General features: G+C 42.2%; 1 protein-coding gene across 2 annotated transcripts in view; it reads right to left on the bottom strand.

The window, feature by feature from the left end:
* LOC135092574 (uncharacterized) overlaps positions 1 to 18,807 on the bottom strand; it is a 78,442-nt gene extending 59,635 nt beyond the window's left edge. Inside the window, exons 1-2 of one of the 2 annotated variants that reach the window (XM_063991191.1) lie at positions 17,924 to 18,807; positions 16,095 to 16,226 (exon numbers count right to left, since the gene is read on the bottom strand). In XM_063991191.1, the coding sequence (XP_063847261.1) occupies positions 16,095 to 16,162 (68 nt within the window). In that variant the 5' untranslated portion in view covers positions 16,163 to 16,226; positions 17,924 to 18,807. Of the gene's footprint in view, positions 1 to 3,035; positions 3,150 to 16,094; positions 16,227 to 17,923 lie in introns of those variants that run through there. The other variant, XM_063991196.1, reaches the window with a different exon arrangement.
* Positions 18,808 to 19,160: the final 353 nt, after the last annotated feature.

The raw sequence follows: 19,160 nt of genomic DNA, 5'->3' as shown, positions 1-19,160 counted from the left end.
CACTAAGATGTTCATAGCCCACTAAGATAAATCTTAGAAACACATCTGGGAATGTGGCTTCTGGCTCCTCAGGGGTATGTTGTTGTCCGTCATAATAATGAAAGGCTTATGTGTTGTGTAAAAGTAAAATTAAGATAGCAGCCTGTTATTTATGGATAGCAAGCAGGCTGGAGGGAGGGAGAGTGTGAAGTGTGTGGGTGTCGTGGTGGGGAAGTGTCTCAGTGTGACACGTGAATCACTGCACGAGCTGTCATTGGCTGACTCTTCTCGTGCTGCTGTGGCGAGGGAGTTATTCTCTCTGGCCCCAGCAACTGATAGCTATCACTCAAGCGTGACAAAAAGGTTCTGTGGATAATTTCACTTGGATGGATTTTGACCCTAATGTGGGGTCCATTCTGATGTCTGCACTCTCTCTCGTCACGTTAGGAAGGTTGGGGATGACAATGCAATAAAATAGTAATTTTGACCACAAGGGCACTTAGATCACTCTGGCTCTGGGAACCTCATATAATATCTGATGCAATATGATCATAGGATAGTGCAATTAATTTTTTTTTTCCCCCTTCCCCCCTTTTTTCTTTTTTCTTTTTTTTTTACCTAGGAGGGACACTGGCCATGGGCAACAAAAATCCAATAAAAAAAAAAGCCCACTGTGATGCTAGTTCCAGAAAAGGGTCCAAACCGGTAGTCAAAAATTAAAGGATAAGTGTCTTGAAACCTCCTCCCTCTTGAAGGAATTCAAGTCATAAGAAGGTGGAAATACAGAAGCAGGTAGGAAGTTCCAGAATTTACCAGAGAAAGGGATGAATGATTGAGAATACCAGTTAACTCTTGCATCAGAGAGGTGGACAGAATAGGGGTGAGAGAATGAAGAAAGTCTTATGCAGCAAGGCTGCAGGAGGAGGAGAGGCATGCAGTTAGCAAGATCAGAAGAGCAGCTAGCTTGAAAACTGCAGTAGAAGATAGCTAGAGATGCAATATTGCAGCGATGAACAGAGGCTGAAGACAGTCAGCTGGAAGAGAGGAGTTGATGAGACGAAAAGCTTTTGATTCCACCCTGTCTAGAAGAGCAGTAATAGTAGAACCTCCCAGACGTGTGAAGCATACTCCATACATGCACGGATAAGGCCCTTGTACAGAGTTAGCAGTGTGGGGGTGGGTGAGAAAAACTGGCAGAGATGTGTCAGAACACCTAACTTCATAGAAGCTGTTTTTAGCTAGAGATGAGATGTGAAGTTTCCAGTTCAGATTATAAGTAAAGGACAGACCGAGGATGTTCAGTGTAGAAGAGGGACAGTTGAGTGTCACTGAAGAAGAGGGGATAGTTGTCTGGAAGGTTGTGTCGAGTTGATGGATGGAGGAATTGAGTTTTGAGACAATAAACAATACCAAGTTTGCTCTGCCCCAATCAGAAATTTTAGAAAGATCAGAACTCAGGTGTTCTGTGGCTTCCCTGCGTGAAATGTTTACTTCTTGAAGGGTTGGATGTCTATAAAAAGATGTGGAGAAGTGCTGGATGGTATCATCAGTGTAGGAGTGGATAGGACAAGAAGTTTGGTTTAGAAGGTCATTGATGAATAATAAGAAGAGAGTGGGTGCCAGGACAGAATCCTGAGGAACACCACTGTTAATAGATTTAGGAAAAAACAGTGACCATCTACCACAGCAGCAACAGAATGGTCAGAAAGGAAACTTGCGATGAAGTTACAGAGAGAAGGACACAAGCCATAGGAAGGTAGTTTGGAAATCAAAGCTTTGTGCCACACTCTATCAAAAGCTTTTGATATATCCAAGGCAACAGCAAAAGGTTCACCAAAATCTCTAAAAGAGATGACTGAGACTCAGTAAGGAAACCCAGAAGATCACCAGTAGAGCGGCCTTGACAGAACCCATACGGTGATCAGATAGAAGGTTGTGAAGTGACAGATGTTTAAGAATCTTCCTCTTGAGGAAGATTGATTCAAAAACTTTAGATAGGCAGGAAATTAAAGCAATAGGACGGTAGTTTGAGGGATTAGAACAGTCTTCCTTTTTAGGAACAGGCTGAATGTAGGCAAACTTCCAGCAAGAAGGAAAGGTAGATGTTGACAGAGTTGAAAGAGTTTGACTAGGCAAGGTGCAAGCACGGAGGCACAGTTTTGGAGAACAATAGGAGGGATCCCATCAGGCAACCTTTCAAATCAGTAATTAATTAGAAAGTTATTATAATATCTGTACCACTATTTCTTACCATAGATAGTATACATTTAGTTCAGATAATACTCCATTCTTGGCATCACACTTATTGAAACATCACACAACATCTCTATAATGGTCAGAAACAAGTCCATGTAGCCATGCACGGTGTGCACTGTGTTGTGTATTTACCTAGGTGTAATTTACAGGGCCCGAGCTACACTCAAGTGGTCCCATCTCCATACCTATACATGTCTAATTTTTCCTTTAGTTTGTGTACACTTGTTGCCAAAACTATACATATCTTCTTTTAGTCCATTCCAAACTTCAGTGTGTCTTTGTGGAAAACTATTCTTTGTGTTGTTCAGACATCTTCTTTTCCCTACTTATGTGAGTGTCCCATTCTACTGTCATGACTGCTTGTCTCTTTTAGTAATGGTTTTGTCATTACCAACTTCCATTTTGTTTGCCAACTTGTAGATAGTTATCAAATCTCTTTCTCTCCTTTGTTCCAGTATTGGTAAGTATATTTTTTCTAATCTTTCTTCATAACTTAATTCCTCAAATTCTGCCACCATTTTTGTTCCTATTGTTTGTATTCTTCCTAGCTTGTTTACATGCTTCTTACATAGAGACTACACAACTGCTGCATATTCCAATCTAGGTCTTATTATCATAGGGATTATTTTTCTCATCTTACTTTTGTTCATGAGGTGAGAAGCTGTACTATGTTTCATAGTAATCTGTAAATGTTCCTCATATTCTACCTATATGCTTCTCTGGTTGGAAGTTATCTGGCTTTACTACTCCTAGATCCTTTTCTTCCTGGATCCTTTTAATATTGTTACGAAAGCACAAACCTCAGCACTCCCGTAGACGCCCACAATTCCCCGACAGTCAGGACAGCACTCGGGAACACCAGCAGGCTAGACAAGAGATGCTAAGGGTACCACATCCCACGTGATTCACGCACAGCCAGACAGAGCGGGTAGACAAACAGTGGGCAACACTTTCTTCCTTTACTAGTTCCGTTAGTTACAGGCAGTTACAGACACAGGCAGGGACAGTCAAACTCTTCAGGCTCACGCAACAGGCACTCGGCACGGAGGACACGCAAAGACAAGTTATCCAGAGCGGGGCCAACAACACACTGCCCAGTCACGCGACTTCTCTCCCGCCATCCATGCACCACTGCCAGACACCAGGCACAGCTGACACACACACACGCACGTCACACACTCAATCCCACAGAAAGAAATAAAGGCAACTTAGACTAAACAACAATAATACCCGGGCGTTACATCACCCCCTCCTTTACAAAAAGGTCGACCCGACCTTGCCTCTCCTTATATCTCTCCCTCAGAGTCAATCGACACAAAATCATCATAACGCCGTGGGCGGCGTCTGTCCCTGCGCGGCCGAGTGGGCTGAGGTTCCTCTGCTGGCTCTGAGTCGCGGCCGTCGCCCACCCCTGACTCCTCAGCCTCGGCCTCCTCTGGCTCGCTGGGGGTGGTGACAGCTGTCTCCGGGGACTCGTCGATTTCCTCGGCAGCAGAATCGGCATCATCGCCGCCACCTCCCCCGAAGCCCCAAGTGTAGTGCCCAGGACCGTGATAGCGCCACAGACGGTCCACATGCACGTCCACGCTGGATTTTGTACGTCACCCCCAAGATCACGGCGATGACAGTGTAAGGCCCCTCCCAGGGGCTCTGGAGTTTCAGAGAGAGGCCACGCCGGCGGTGAGGATTATGCAGCCACACTTTCTCGCCTACCGCGTAACTTGCCTCCCTCACTCGCCGGTCGTAAAGACCTTTCATGGCCTGACTCGCTGCCCTCAACTTGCCTCTCACCCGGTGGTGTACCTCCGCGAACCGCTCCTGCAGGGCGGCTGCGAACCCAGAGGTGACTGTGGGGAGGTCATCATCAGATGGGCGCCCCATGGCCAGGTCGTTCACTGCACGCTGCATTTCTTCGCGCCTTGCTGGTGCGATGCGTCGGGGTGGGCTCTTGACCGGTGCGTGGGTGCCAGTGTTGATCGTGTGTTTCACCAGTGACGTGCGACCCAAGTCCGAGGCGCTCTGGCTGAACACATCGGCGTACCGGCCCAGGGTGTCACACACGAGCTCCATCTGCGCCTCCGTCAGATTGACAGCGCTCCGGGTCGCTAGATCCTCCAGGAAGCTCGGCAGCGGGGCTCCCTCGGCCACCCGCTCACCCTGCGGCGGTGCCTCGGCACGCTGCACCTCCACGCACTCGCCCACCGCTGTTCCGGCGGGTATGTTGCGAGCCTCGTCGGAGAAGTTAGCCAGTAAGACAGTGACTACCTTCTCCCCCGCTTGCACGAGGCTCCTTCCGACTGCCACTCCGTCAGCCAGTCGACAGTCGCTGGCTGGTTCCACTAGGCCCTCCGTGCTCTGCATCGGCCGTGCGAGTCGACACTGTACTCGACACTCAGAGCGCGGGGCCAACTGCATCCGCCGTGTCGTCACTACCTCCGACCGGCCGACCTCCGGAAGGAAAGGCACATCGTATCCACATACCTTTATCACCTTCCGTCCAAAGTCTACGCAGGCCCTGGTCTTCTTCAGGTAGTCGTAACCCAGCAGACACTCTTCCTCCAGCTCGGCAACATACACGGGCAGGTTCACCTCCGCGCTGCCGACACTTATTCGAACGTCTACTGGGCCTTGCAACGGCATGCAGTCCCCCGTTACTCCACACAGCCTGTCCACGGTGCACGGGAGCCACTCAGCACTTACCAGCCTCCGCTGCACGATGGTGCGCTCAGCCCCGCTGTCAATGGTCATGCAGCAAGGCCTTCCATCAACCGCACCTCGTACCTGCACTGCGCTGACGGTGAGGTGGCACTTTACACAGCACGGGGCATTGGCACCTTGGCAGGCTGTGAGGTCGCCCCCTCCTCCAGCCCGCTGCTGTTTCCCGCCTCAGCAACCTCCTTGGGCTTGGGGGAGGCGCTGGAGCGGTGGCCCGATTTGCCGCATGCGGCGCAGCACGTCTGGAAGGCTTTGGAGTTAGGCCGATCGAGGGAGCGCGTCCTTCGTCCCCTCGGACATTGGCTGTGTCTATGGCCTCTCTCACTGCAGCCCCAACAGCGGCCGGCGAACTCGGACGGGCTCGCCTCCCGTGACGCCGCCTTGTGCTTCACCTTCGCCTTCCGGCCCCGTACCTCACCGCGAGGCTGGGCAAGAGAAGAGAGGCTGGTCGTCGTCTGTAGGAAGGCCTCAAACTCCATAGCCCGTGCCAACGCCACCTGCACGTCAGCTGGGTGTGCCTGCTTCACATAGATTTGGAGCTGGTGGTCCTGGAGGGCGTCTACGAACGCGTCGCGCGCCAGAACAACGACCATGTCCTCGGCCGCGCTTGGATACGCCCTCCTCACCAGCCCTTCTACGTCCTGCACCAGCTGGGAAAGGGTTTCGTCCTTCTCTCACGTCCTCTTCTTAAGCTGGGCGCGGTATACCTCTGCCTGATGACGGTGTCCGAAACGTCGCCGCAAAGTTTCGGACACTGCTGCGTATGAGGTGCGCTGGCTGGCAGGGAGATGACCCAGCACTTCCAACGCCGGGCCTCGCAGCGCTGTCGCTAGTTGCAGGGCCTTCTCTGCCTCCCCCCAGCCCTGGGCCAAGGCCAGCATATCGAACTGGGCGACGTAAGACTCCCAGCTGACCTTACCATCGTACTCCGCTGGCTTGCGTCTCACGTGACGAGGTGACGAGCGGGCTGCCTTAGGGCTCGGGGGCGGGGAGGCGGCACGGGGAGGTGAGCCCGGCGGTGTAGGGGGCAGGCTAAGCCCTCCCCTCCTGTCCCGGGTGGGCGGCCAGCCCCCAACGGCCATCTCGGGTGCTTCCCAAGGACCTGCTTCCCCCACAGGGCCCCATCCAAGGCCCCCAACAGCAGGTGGGGCTGAGGCCACACTCCCTTCAGGTCCTGGGCTAGTCACGGGAGGCCAGGCGGGGGTTGCGGGCAGCTGTACACCTCCCGCCAAGACGCCACGTGGCGGCCACGCGCCCTGCCGCCAAACACTCGCGCCCTCACGCAGGTCTGCCACCTCTTCCCGCAAGGCTTGGAGTTCACTTTTTACCTCCTGTTTCACTGCCTCACACGAGCGATCAGTATACGCCTGCGTTTCAGCCCTCAGAGAACCTAGGCTGCTTTGCAGGGCTTCCATCAGTCGTTCAGTTTGGGCAGCTTGTGTTGCCACGGTTTGCTCGTGCCTTTCCTCCTACTTCTGAGCCATACTCGCCAGTTGGGACATGAGGAGGTCCATCTGGGTGGGCTTCTCGTCACCAGCATCACTAGAGTCGTGACTAGACCCACTCAGTCCCTCACACTGGTCAGCAGCACCACTCTCGCCCGCCATTTTGTCTACCACCTTGTCTGTCATGGTTTCTCCACTGGAGTCACGTAGGTCTGTACGAGCACACACTTAGCATCCCACTCCTGACGCCATTGTTACGAAAGCACAAACCTCAGCACTCCCGTAGACGCCCACAATTCCCCGACAGTCAGGACAGCACTCGGGAACACCAGCAGGCTAGACAAGAGATGCTAAGGGTACCACGTCCCACGTGATTCACGCACAGCCAGACAGAGCGGGTAGACAAACAGTGGGCAACACTTTCTTCCTTTACTAGTTCCGTTAGTTACAGGCAGTTACAGACACAGGCAGGGACAGTCAAACTCTTCAGGCTCACGCAACAGGCACTCGGCACGGAGGACACGCAAAGACAAGTTATCCAGAGCGGGGCCAACAACACACTGCCCAGTCACTGCAGTCACGCGACTTCTCTCCCGCCATCCATGCACCACTGCCAGACACCAGGCACAGCTGACACACACACACGCACGTCACACACTCAATCCCACAGAAAGAAATAAAGGCAACTTAGACTAAACAACAATAATACCCGGGCGTTACAATATATTTGTTTTCTACCTTGTATGTCCAATGTGGTCTTCTATTCACTTCTGCACATCTCCATCATATGACATTTGCTTACATCGAATTTAACTTCCCATTTTTTGCTCCATTCACAAATTTTATTGGTCATTTTGTAGATATTCACAGTCTTTGCAACTTTTTATTTCTTTCTGTAATTTAGCATTATCTGCAAATAGGCTGTTGTAGCTATCAATTTTTTCAAGAATATCATTTATATAAACAATGAACAATACCATATTGGTGATAGTACTGACCCTTGTGGCACACCACTCTTTACTGTTTTCCAAACCAACTTTTCATCATTAGCTACTGTTCTCATTTCTCATCATTTTAAGTAATTTTCCATCCACTTTATACTTGTCCCATGTAGTCTCTTAATATTTTCAAGTTTCCACATAAGTCTTTCATGGGGGAACCTTGTCAAAAGCTTTTTATCAGATCTAGTTATATACAGTCCACAAATGCTTCTCTTTCCTACATGATGTCATCACTCTTGAGCTGAAGCTTAATAGATTTGTTACACATGATTTTCTTTTCCTGGAGCCATATTGTTTGTCTGTTATTATTCCTTCTTTTATAAGAATTCTGCTGCCCATTGTGTGTGTGTGTGTGTGTGGGGAGGGGGACAGAATTTGATGACACTGACATTACCTTGTCCCTTCATAATGTGCAATTAGTGATTGGGTGCCAGTTATACCAGAGACACTCTTCAGTGAATTCTTTCACTCATAATACCCCATAATCAATGATCTAGTGCCTCTAAATATTACAGTAATAAAATTATTTTGTAATCACCTTTCAACAAGCATTACCTACTCAGCTAGACTACCAGTATGCAGAAACTTCTGCTAGCCCCTAAGCAACTGCTTTTGTGCAGAAACCTCTTCTTGTAATGAGTTTTTAGAGAAAAATAACTCTTATTCCTAGTTATATCTCATTTAGTACAGATTCTAGAATAATGAAACTTACAGCATAAGAAGCACCTATCCTTCTCCATTCTAGTGGTACTTTTGTCTGACTCATTATTTTAGTTCAACAGGAAGTAAAGGTGTGTTCATTATGCTGGATATAGTACTGGCTATAGCTCACTTGCCCCACCTGCCCTCACTGCTTTCCCCACATATCAAAAGGAATGTTCTTCCACTGTGACTCCTTGTTTAACAGCACTTAATGGGAGTGGATGAGGTTAGCTTGCATTTGCACTTAGCCATTCATTAGGATGAGGGCAGATCACCTCCTTCCATGATACTTGCCTTGTATAGAATACCAGATGGCAAGTCACTAAAAGTGGTAGGGAGCAGCTTTGTAAATGTTGCTAAGTAATGTTCAAAATATCTCTCTCCCACTTTCATTTTGATTTAAGGATTGAAAATCATGAGGCACATACATTCATTACCCATCAGAGCCCTGAAATGCACACCACTGTGTTGCTTGTTGCTCAGGGGGTTAAAATTATTGATACCTGTGAGATGTTATTCTAAAAACTGGAAAAATAAATAACAGGCAGCTCTAAATAAATTATATACTGTCGACAAATAACAACAGTAGCTTATGTAAAAAGGAACATAAATGCTTGGTACACATTTTTAGACCTCAGCTAGGATGTGAAAACATGAGCTAAAGCTAAACTAGATGTGATGTACTTTATGATTATGTCAGCTAAAGGCTTGTCCTTTAAGCTTGTCAGATCTGGTTTCAATCCCTGGTCACATCCACTTCCCATGTTTATGCATTTTTTTTTTCATAATTTTTAATTTTGTAATAGGAAATGTATTTCTTTGTTTAACTATGACATTGGCAACATGGTGGTGGGATGGTCTTAAAAGATTTCATATAGGGGAAAGAATAAAGCCTAGTATGAACTTATGATGGCATTGTTTTGTTGCGTCAAACAGGAAATGAGTGTCCCACCCAAAAAAGGGAGAAAACATGAATGGAGCAGGGGCTTCCTAGTGAATACTCTGGTAAACCTTGCAAGACCAGAACCACACTTCCCAGACACACACTTTGGATTGTTTGGATACTTATTGTACCACATTAAATTAATGAAACATCAGAAATTAACCTAGAAGGAAGAGCCATGTAATGCAGTGATAGGACACAAATATGAGCCAAAGCTAGATTAGCTGTGAGGTACCTCATGGTCCAGTTAGTTAAGGCTTGGTATTCTGGTATGTTCATTCCTGGTTCAGTCCCTGATCACATCTACCTCCCTTTTTTTTTCTTTTTTTCCCCTTCATGTAGGAGTGGCACAGGCCAAGGGAAACAAAAATTCCAGCAAAAAAAAAAAAAAAAACAGCCACTGAGGTGCCAGTCCCCAAACAGTCAAAAATGTTAGTCAAAAATACAAGTTAAGTGTCTTGAAACCTCACTCTTGAAAGAGTTCAAGTCATAGGAAGGTGGAAATACAGAGGCAGGCAGGGAGTTCCGAGGTTTACTAGAGAAAGGGATGAATGATTGAGAATACTGGTTAACTTGCATTAGAGAAGTGGACAGAATAGGGATGAGAGAAAAAAGAAAGTCTTATGCAGCAAAACCAAGGGAGGAGGGGAGGCATGCACTTCACAAGAAGAGCAGTTGGCATGAAAATAGCAGTAGAAGATAGCAAGAGATGCAACATTGCAGCAATGAGAATGAGGCTGAAGACGGTCAGTTAGAGGAAAGGAGTTGATGAGATGGAAAACTTTTGATTACACCCTATCTAAAAGATAGCATACTACATACATGGACGGATAAGGAGGGGTGGGGGTGAGAAAAACTGGTGAAGAAGACTGATTCCTAACTTCACAGAAACTGTTTTAGCTAGAGATGAGATGTGAAGTTTCCAGTTTAGATTATGATTAAAGGACAGAGGACAGACTGAGGATGTTCAGTGTAGAGAAAGGGGACGGTTGAGTGTCACTGAAGAAGAGGGGATAGTTGTCTGGAAGGTTGTGTCGAGTTGATAGACGGAGGAATTGAATTCTTGGGACACTGAACAATACTAAGTTCACTCTTCCCCAGTCAGAAATTTTGGAGAGATCAGAAGTCAGGAATTCTGTGGCTTCCTTGTGTGAACTGTTTACTTCCTGAAGGGTTGGACGTCTACAAAAAGACGCGGAAAAGTGCAGGGTGGTATCATCAGCATAGGAATGGATAGGACAAAAGTTTGGTTTAGAAGGTCATTGATGAATAATAGGAAGAGAGTGGGTGACAGGACAAAACCCTGAGGAACACCATTGTCAATAGATTTAGGAGAAGAACAGTGACCATCTACCACAGTACCAATAGAATGGTCAGAAAAGAAACTCGAGATCAAGTTACCAAGAGAAGGATAGAGGCTGTAGGAGGGTAATTTGGAAATCAAAGCTTTGTGCCACTCTATCAAAAGCTTTTGATATGTCTAAGGCATCAGCAAAAGATTCACCAAAATCTCTAAAAGAGGATAATCAAGACTCAGTAAGGAAAGCCGGATCACCAGTAGAGTGGCATTGACGGAACCCATACTGTTGATCAGATAGAAGGTTGTGAAGTGATAGATGTTTAAGAATCTTCCTGTTGATGCATCAAAAACTTCAGATAAGCAGGAAATTACAGCAACAGGATGGTTATTTGAGGGATTAGAACGGTCACACTTTTTAGGAATAGGCTGAATGTAGGCAAGCTTCCAGCAAGAAGAAAAGATAGATGTTGATAGACAAAGATGAAAGAGTTTGACTAGGCAAGGTGTAAGCACAGAGGAGCAGTTTTGGAGAACAATAGGAGGGACCCCATCAGGTCCATAAGCCTTCCGAGGGTTTAGGCCAGCAAGGGCATGGAAAACATCATTGTGAAGAATTTTAATAGGTAGCATGGAGGATGGAGGAGAGGGAGGAACAAGCCCTGAATTGTCCAAGGTAGAGTTTTTAGCAAAGGTTTGAGCAAAGAGTTCAGCTTTAGAGATAGATATGATAACAGTGGTACTATCTGGTTGAAATAAAGGAGGGAAAGAAGAAGCAAAGTTATTGGAGATGTTTTTGGCTAGGTGCCAGAGATCACGAGGGGAGTTAGATCTTGAAAGATTTTGACACTCTATTAATGAAGGAGTTTTGGCTAGTTGGAGAACAGACTTGGCATGGTTCCGGACAGAAATATAAAGTGCAAGAGATTCTAGTAATGGAAGGCTCAGGTACCTTTAGTGAGCTACCTCTCTATCATGAATAGCAGGAGAACAGGCTGTGTTAAACCGAGGTTTGGAAGGTTTAGGTATGGGCAGAAATATAAAGTGCAAGAGATTCTGGTAATGCAAGGCTCAAGTACCTTTTGTGAGCTACCTCTCTATCATGAATAACAGGAGAACAGGCTGTGTTAAACCAAGGTTTGGAAGGTTTAGGTCGAGAAAAAGAGTGAGGAATGTAGGGCCCGATGCCAGACACTATCACCTCCGTTATGCGCTCGGCACACAGTCTCTGGCACAGAAGCAGTAGTCATTCCAAGGAAATTCAGCAAAATACCTCCTCAGTTCCCCCCATCTAGCAGAGGCAAAACACCAGAGGCACCTCTCCTTAGGAGATCCTGAGGATGGATTGGAGCAATAGGACAAGATACAGAAATGAGATTGTGATTGAAGGAGCCCAATGGAGAAGATAGGGTAACAGCATAAGCAGAAGGATTAGAGGTTAGGAAAAGGTCAAGAATATTGGGTGTATCACTTAAACACTTAAACACTTAAACACTTTATTATAGCCTAGGTTTATACATTTCATTATTGGATAGGTATACATTATTGGCCAGCCTATGTATAAGCTTGATGCTTTTCAGGCAAATGAAAAATTTAAAAGTACATTACTTAAAGTAAACACAATAGACAACTTAAAATCGAAAAATCTATCATGAAGATAAATAAAAACATAATATGATAAGGTTTATACAGAATAATATATATCTATATTGTTATAAAGTTGAGTATGAAGATGGATGGGATGACACATAGGGTTAGGTGATATAAATTGATACATATATGAGACTGAAATCATATAGATGTGTTTAAAAATAAAGTACAGGAAAGATGATAAAGTTTTGTAGGGTTAGTTTTGTAAGATCAGGGGGGAAGTAATATAAGGTATGAGTGTAGGAAGTGACTGATTAGTATGCATCTCTAAAACGGTCAAGGATATGAGCAGGGTGTTGCACCAATTGGAGGATAGCAAAGTTGAAGGCTAGTTCACCATGATGGTCAGTGAAGAGAGAGGAAACCCAAAGCTGGTGGTGAACATTGAAGTCTCCAAGAATGGAGGTCTCTGCAAAAGGGAAGTGAGTCAGAATGTGCTCCATTTTGGAGGTTAAGTAGTCAAAGAATTTCTTATAGTCTGAGGAGTTAGGTGAGAGGTATACAGCACAGATAAATTTAGTTTGAGAGTGACTCTGTAATAGTAGCCAGATGGTGAAAAACTCGGAATATTCAAGAGTGTGGGCACAACAGCAGGTTAAGTCATTGCGCACATAAACGCAACATTCAGCTTTGGATTGAAAATGAGAATAAAGAAAGTAGGAGGGAACAGAAAAGGGGCTATTGTAAGTTGCCTCACACACCTATGTTTCAGTGAGGAAAAGAAGATAAGGTTTAGTAGAGGAGAGATTGTGTTCTAGAAATTGAAAACTAGATCTAAGACTGTGAATGTTGCAGAAATTAATGAAGAAAAAGTTGAGGGGGGGGTCTCAAGAGACTTAGGGTTGATACCAGAAGACACTAGCCTTGATGAGCATCATCAACAGGACCCATCAAGTAAATTTTAAGTTGGTTTTTACCTAATTATTTTTTATTATTTTATTCATAATACTGTACATGCATATCATAAATAAAGATGAGGTTTACTAGAGGAGAGGTGATGTTGTACAGATAGAAAATTATATCTAAGACAGCAAATGTTACACAATTTAATGAAGAAAAGTTATAATATACCAGTAAAATGCCTTGGAAGGCAATTAACGAGCAAAGATGTCAGTAATGCATCAGTGGAAGGGGTATTTCAAGAAGAGAGAGAGAGAGAGAGAGAGAGAGAGAGAGAGAGAGAGAGAGAGAGAGAGAGAGGCAACTTCAGGCACCCCACACTTGCCTAATATTCAAATCACTCTAGCTCAAAACTCTGCAAGAGCCCAGTGGTTGTGCTATATACCACTTGATAGGAAATTTCATTTTGTGTTCAGTGGTATCTATCCGCTCTCATTGAGACGAAAGAAAATTGGTGAAAATTGCAGAAAACTGATGGTCACTTTACAAAAAGTTTTGTATTGTATTTTGCATATGCACAGTAGTATTGCAAATTTCATATGATTTTTCATTATAACTTGTATTACTCTTATTACCAACAAAAATTTGAGCTTGATCAGTTAATTACTTAAAAAGTTGTAATTTTGACTTTGTGCATGTACAGTGCTACTTCAAAGTTGACGTAAGGAATTTTATTAAAATTATAACATGACACCTCTTAAGTTTCATTAAAACTGGTTGAGTAGTTTTTGAGAAATCCCATTTCTGACACCCTTCTACTTTTAGTAAGTTAACTTCACCCAATAGAAGAGATGAAAGCTATATCATATAAAATTGATAGAGGTGTGCTATCATATGATGCTAATTTTGTTACGATCAGCCACATAGTTCTGGAGATATTAGCGATTGAATAGGGTTATGGTCAGACTGAGCCAGGCCCCTCAAAGCGAAACAACAACCTCCATAGTAAACTTTGTTTTGCTCATAATTAATTTCTCACTCTTTCATAAAAGAGAACATAGGTATCCATTTAATCATGATGAGTTTCCCTTCAATACAGGGACTGTAATATATATACCTCCCATATTTATAATATATGAATTTCTCACTCTTTCATAAAAGAGAACATAGTTATCCATTCAATCATGATGATTTTCCCTTCAATACAGGGACTGTAATATATAAATTATACCTCCCATATTTATAATATATGAATTTCTCACTCTTTCATAAAAGAGAACATAGTTATCCATTCAATCATGATGATTTCCCCTTCAATACAGGGACTGTAATATATATACCTCCCATATTTATAATATATGAATTTCTCACTCTTTCATAAAAGAGAACATAGTTATCCATTCAATCATGATGAGTTCCCCTTCAATACAGGGACTGTAATATATATACCTCCCATATTTATAATATATGAATTTCTCACTCTTTCATAAAGGAGAACATAGAATTCTTTGTTTAATCATGATTAGTTCCTTTTCATTACATGGACTGTACTAAATACATATTTTTCTTAAGCTACTTTTTTAGAATACTTTTGGCTTAAGTTGAGAACTTGACCGCACTGATTTGAGGAATGGTGAAGTGGAGCCACCAGGCACAATATCTACCAATTCACAAAACAGAGCAATGACTAAATTTTGACTTCTCTATTTCCTTAGTTTGGTGGCATTCCTACTTCCTTGATGCCATTTTCCTATCATTCTATGCCAATAGAATGGAATACATCTACAACAAATAAGAGATAGCATATATCAGCGTTCCCTCACATATTCATGGTTTTGCATATTTGCAGAGTTTTCCCTAACCTAACCTAACTAATGGGGAGTTTTTAGAGTTGCCAGGTGTCACCACCAGCTCAGTCTTTCAGCCCAAAGAGCCCAAATTATTCTTTCAGTTATAAATTACAGTAACCCAAGATATAACGAACACATATGGGGGGAGAATGGGTCACTTGAGATGAAAATTTGCTATATATGTGTATAGAGAGAGAGAGAGAGAGAGAGAGAGAGAGAGAGAGAGAGAGAGAGAGAGAGAGAGAGAGAGAGAGAGAGAGAGGCAGCAGACAGCAGCCTTAAATAGGATGTTATACCTGACATTTGGTAAATAGAAGTTCATTATATCAAGGGTTTATTGTACATATCAACTTATTCCCCTTTTATTTTATAGTGCACTGTATTTTTTAATTAAAATATCATGTACTATACATATAATAACTGTTTTTTATTGTCTTAAAGTGAATTGCTTAGTAAATGTGAGATGCATAGTTTAAGATTTAAACTATAAATATAGGTAGTTCTGATCCTTATAAGGATGGTTTCCCATATTCACAGATTTTAACTATTTGCAGGAGGTTCTGGAATGTAACTCCCACAGATGGCAGGGAAACACTGTATATCTTCCCTCCCACAACAGCGATGCACTTAATGAATTGGGCCAAGATAATTAGTGAAAGTTTTCTGTGTTAAAGAGATGCAGCTAGTGGGCCAATATATATACTGATCGTTCAATTAATCCTTTATGTCATAAAACTTCTCTGAAAAAATCTAGTGAATAATTTTTCCTCTCTCACTGCACTGTCCTTGATCTAAATTACATATTAAAACTACACATGATAGTGTAATGATCAGTATGCTTGGCTCACAAACCATATATATATATATATATATATATATATATATATATATATATATATATATATATATATATATATATATATATATATATATATATATATATATATATATATATATATATATATATATATATATATATATATATATATATATATATATATATATATATATATATATATATATATATATATATATATATATATATATATATATATATATGCTTGGCTTTGTCTCCAAACTCTCCCCCATAGAGAGACTGTATTAACCTGCAGAAATAAAGCTATCATTCAGGGAAACTGGTTTGTTTGCCAAACAAACATTACATTGCTGAATATTCTGTGGCACCAAATGCTTTGTCAGGAATTGTGGCAATGATATTTCAATCCTTGTCTTTGCATCCTACAATTTGTATGCTGAACATAAACCTTATCAACAAGTTTCTTGAGCTTCATATACTTTTATACATATTACACAAAGTCCATGACAACTGAAAAAACTATGCAAATAATGCAATGTAGCAGTAGCATCAAGGTAACACCAGTCTGCTACTAGTACTGCTGCTATCCACCTTCTGACCTGCTCAGATGAAGCAGAAGCATTGTCCTCTTCAAAAGAATCCTCAGCCACCACACCAGACCGCTCATTGCTGTGGTAGTGTTGGGAGTAGAAGTTGGGGTAGTGGACAGGAGGAATGACACTGCCCTCACTCTGTGTTGAAAATATATGCTGCCATAAGATGGAGAAAATACTGAATCTGATACTGACAGAAATAAAGAACAAAATTGTTTACAAAAATTTTACCATAATTGTTTATAATATCAAGCAAATCTACAGAACATAGGACAACTCTACAACAAGCAGGCTCCAGGCTCCAGGCTGGCAAGCTTGAATAGTCTACACATCATATAAACTTTTGACTGAATAAAGATTCAGATGGATCCATGCTATTTTACAGGATTTAAGCTTTTAACAATGATACAAGTTCCCCATCAAAGGGACAACAAACTAAAGACAAGTATGCAATCTCCTTCACTTTGTGTGCCTTCTTGTTGCAGTAAAATAATGCTCAGCTTCATTTATCCAATTTTCATGGTTTAAACGAAACCTTTCTTATCAAAGATAATATAAGTTGTGGGATTTAGTTCACAATCAAATCAACATTTCTCTATTTTACCTACATCTGACATCTCTATTCATATGAATTTTTCAACAGCTACCCACCCACCAAGAGAAGAGTGCTGTGGAGATCTCCATCACCCACAATAAGTCCCTGAAATGCCTAAATAAACTTGGGATTCATGTCAAATAAAAACAAAACTCACTGGGACATAGTACACATTTGCAAGAGTCCAAGGCAAGACTATCCCACCATCTGTGTACCATGGAATGCTCCCAACAACTGGAGTTACCCACAACTGAGCTGCACTTGGTGCCAATAACCACTCATTCTCAGATACCCAACTCCTAAGCAAATCAATGCTGCATCTGATTACCACTAGGACAATACTTAGTAAAAATTAACAAAGGTGGGGAGTTCCTCAGTCTATTACCATTACTGGGTAGGATACAGATGGAGAAATAGTACAAAAGACAGTTCAGTATTTGGTACAGTAGAGAACACTAACCCTCACCTATAGAAAGAGATCAGCCATCAATACTTTCAAAGGAATAATTTCATCACTGTAATCAGTTTCAGGTCCCTTCAATAAACCTTGCATGTCACTAGGTCATGGACCATGCTTCTATGAAAAGGCACAGATCAATGCCTCTTATGAAAGAGCACAGAGTTGATCAGGAATGAAAAAAGAAAAACTTAACTGACTTTGGAATCAAATATCTAAACTACATCTCTGTAAAAAAGATAGGGAGACTGAAAGAAATTTAATTGGAAAACATTCTATACAACATGGACAACCAAGGTCATGTGACCTTCTTAACATAATTCCTCCTATCAAATCACAATCTAAAAGCTTAAACACCTGATACGTTGAGGCTCCTACACACATTATGAACAAATGGTTCCCAGCCTTTTTTAGGAGATTAGTACAATGCCATGTTAACCTTCACATTATCATCCAAACATCAATTTAAAAAGCTAAATACTTATCAAGTGAATTTACACATGCTTCAACACTCAAATGCAGAATCCTGCACACAAACTTGACATGCCTTTGACAACTTTTTTATTGTCATATAAGAGAAATAATAAATCACCACCTCATTTCCTTCCCTCTTATGTTGCTTAGTGTTTTGAGAACATGCTGCCATACATACATAGCACAACACAAGTACAAAAATTAAGAGTGAAACATTGTGAAAACAAGGAATAAATATGTTTCATGTGACAGCATAGGAAGTGAAGCACAAGAAGTACAAGTGGCTAGGTGTACAGGCCACACACCTACCTGGCTTGGTCTCAGGTTCAACACCCGGGCTTGGCGGGGCACGGCGGCCATGCCTGCTGCTAATGACCTGGCCTGTACCTGGTTGATTCGGGCTTCATCCTCAGCCGTCAAAAGCTTGTTGTTGATAATTCTGTGCCATCACCAGGGAATGGAACAGAAGGGAAGGGGAGGTGAAGAGAAAAAAGACAGTGGGTAAGGATATAAGAACTTCTGAAAATATGCAATAAAGGGAGAATGGAAAAAGGAAGATGAAAATGAAATTTAGGAGATTACAAGGAGGTTGGTGGGTTCCCCTTGTTACTAATACTGTACATACTGTATATGGATGAATAAAGCTACAAAATATCTTTTATCTTGCCTCCTTAAAAAAAAGTCAATACTGACCTTCATTAGCATCCTTAAAAATTTCATCAGATACAAAACAAAACTGCTGTTATAGTGACTTAAACACTCCATATCATCTGTCAGCCCCTGCAGGCTCCACACTGAATAAAAGGGTCACACCTGTCAGTACAGCAGTCATGTGAACCTTTATGACTTGTCTCACAGTACTTGCACACAACCAAAATATATAAATGACCACATATTTTACACTTCCCTCAGCTTGTTAAGTGTGGTTCAACAGCCCCCACAACAAATGATCTGTCTCATTGTAGCAACAGCATGTCTTTATCAACTGCACACACACATACACACACACACACACACACACACACACTAGCTCTAATTTTGTATATCATTTTATGTAAATTATATGCTAAATGACCAAAGAAAATATATGTCTGTAAATGATGCTACAGTCATGAAGATAATCATGCAAAATGAAAAGTGGAGAATTATCAGAAAATTCTGAATATAATGGAGCCAATCTGATTATTAACATGAATATGACGGAGTCAAGATTGAGAAATGGAGCTAAGAAATAGCATATGTTGGAAATGGGACAAGAGGATAAAGAAACAAAGATGGGTGGTCGTAGAATAAAGTGATAGAGTGAGAGAAACTTGGAAGTAGCACTAGAGAAATGAATATGATTACTTCAAGAACTAGATAAATGTTGATAAATTTGAAAGTGGTGTATATATATATATATATATATATATATATATATATATATATATATATATATATATATATATATATATATATATATATATATATATATATATATATATATATATATATATATATATATATATATATATATATATATATATATATATATATATATATATAT

Source organism: Scylla paramamosain, chromosome 3, assembly GCF_035594125.1.
Source record: "Scylla paramamosain isolate STU-SP2022 chromosome 3, ASM3559412v1, whole genome shotgun sequence".
NCBI classification, from domain to species: domain Eukaryota; kingdom Metazoa; phylum Arthropoda; class Malacostraca; order Decapoda; family Portunidae; genus Scylla; species Scylla paramamosain.
The sequence above is the reverse complement of the archived record's forward strand: the minus strand, read 5'-3'. Positions and strand labels throughout refer to the sequence as shown.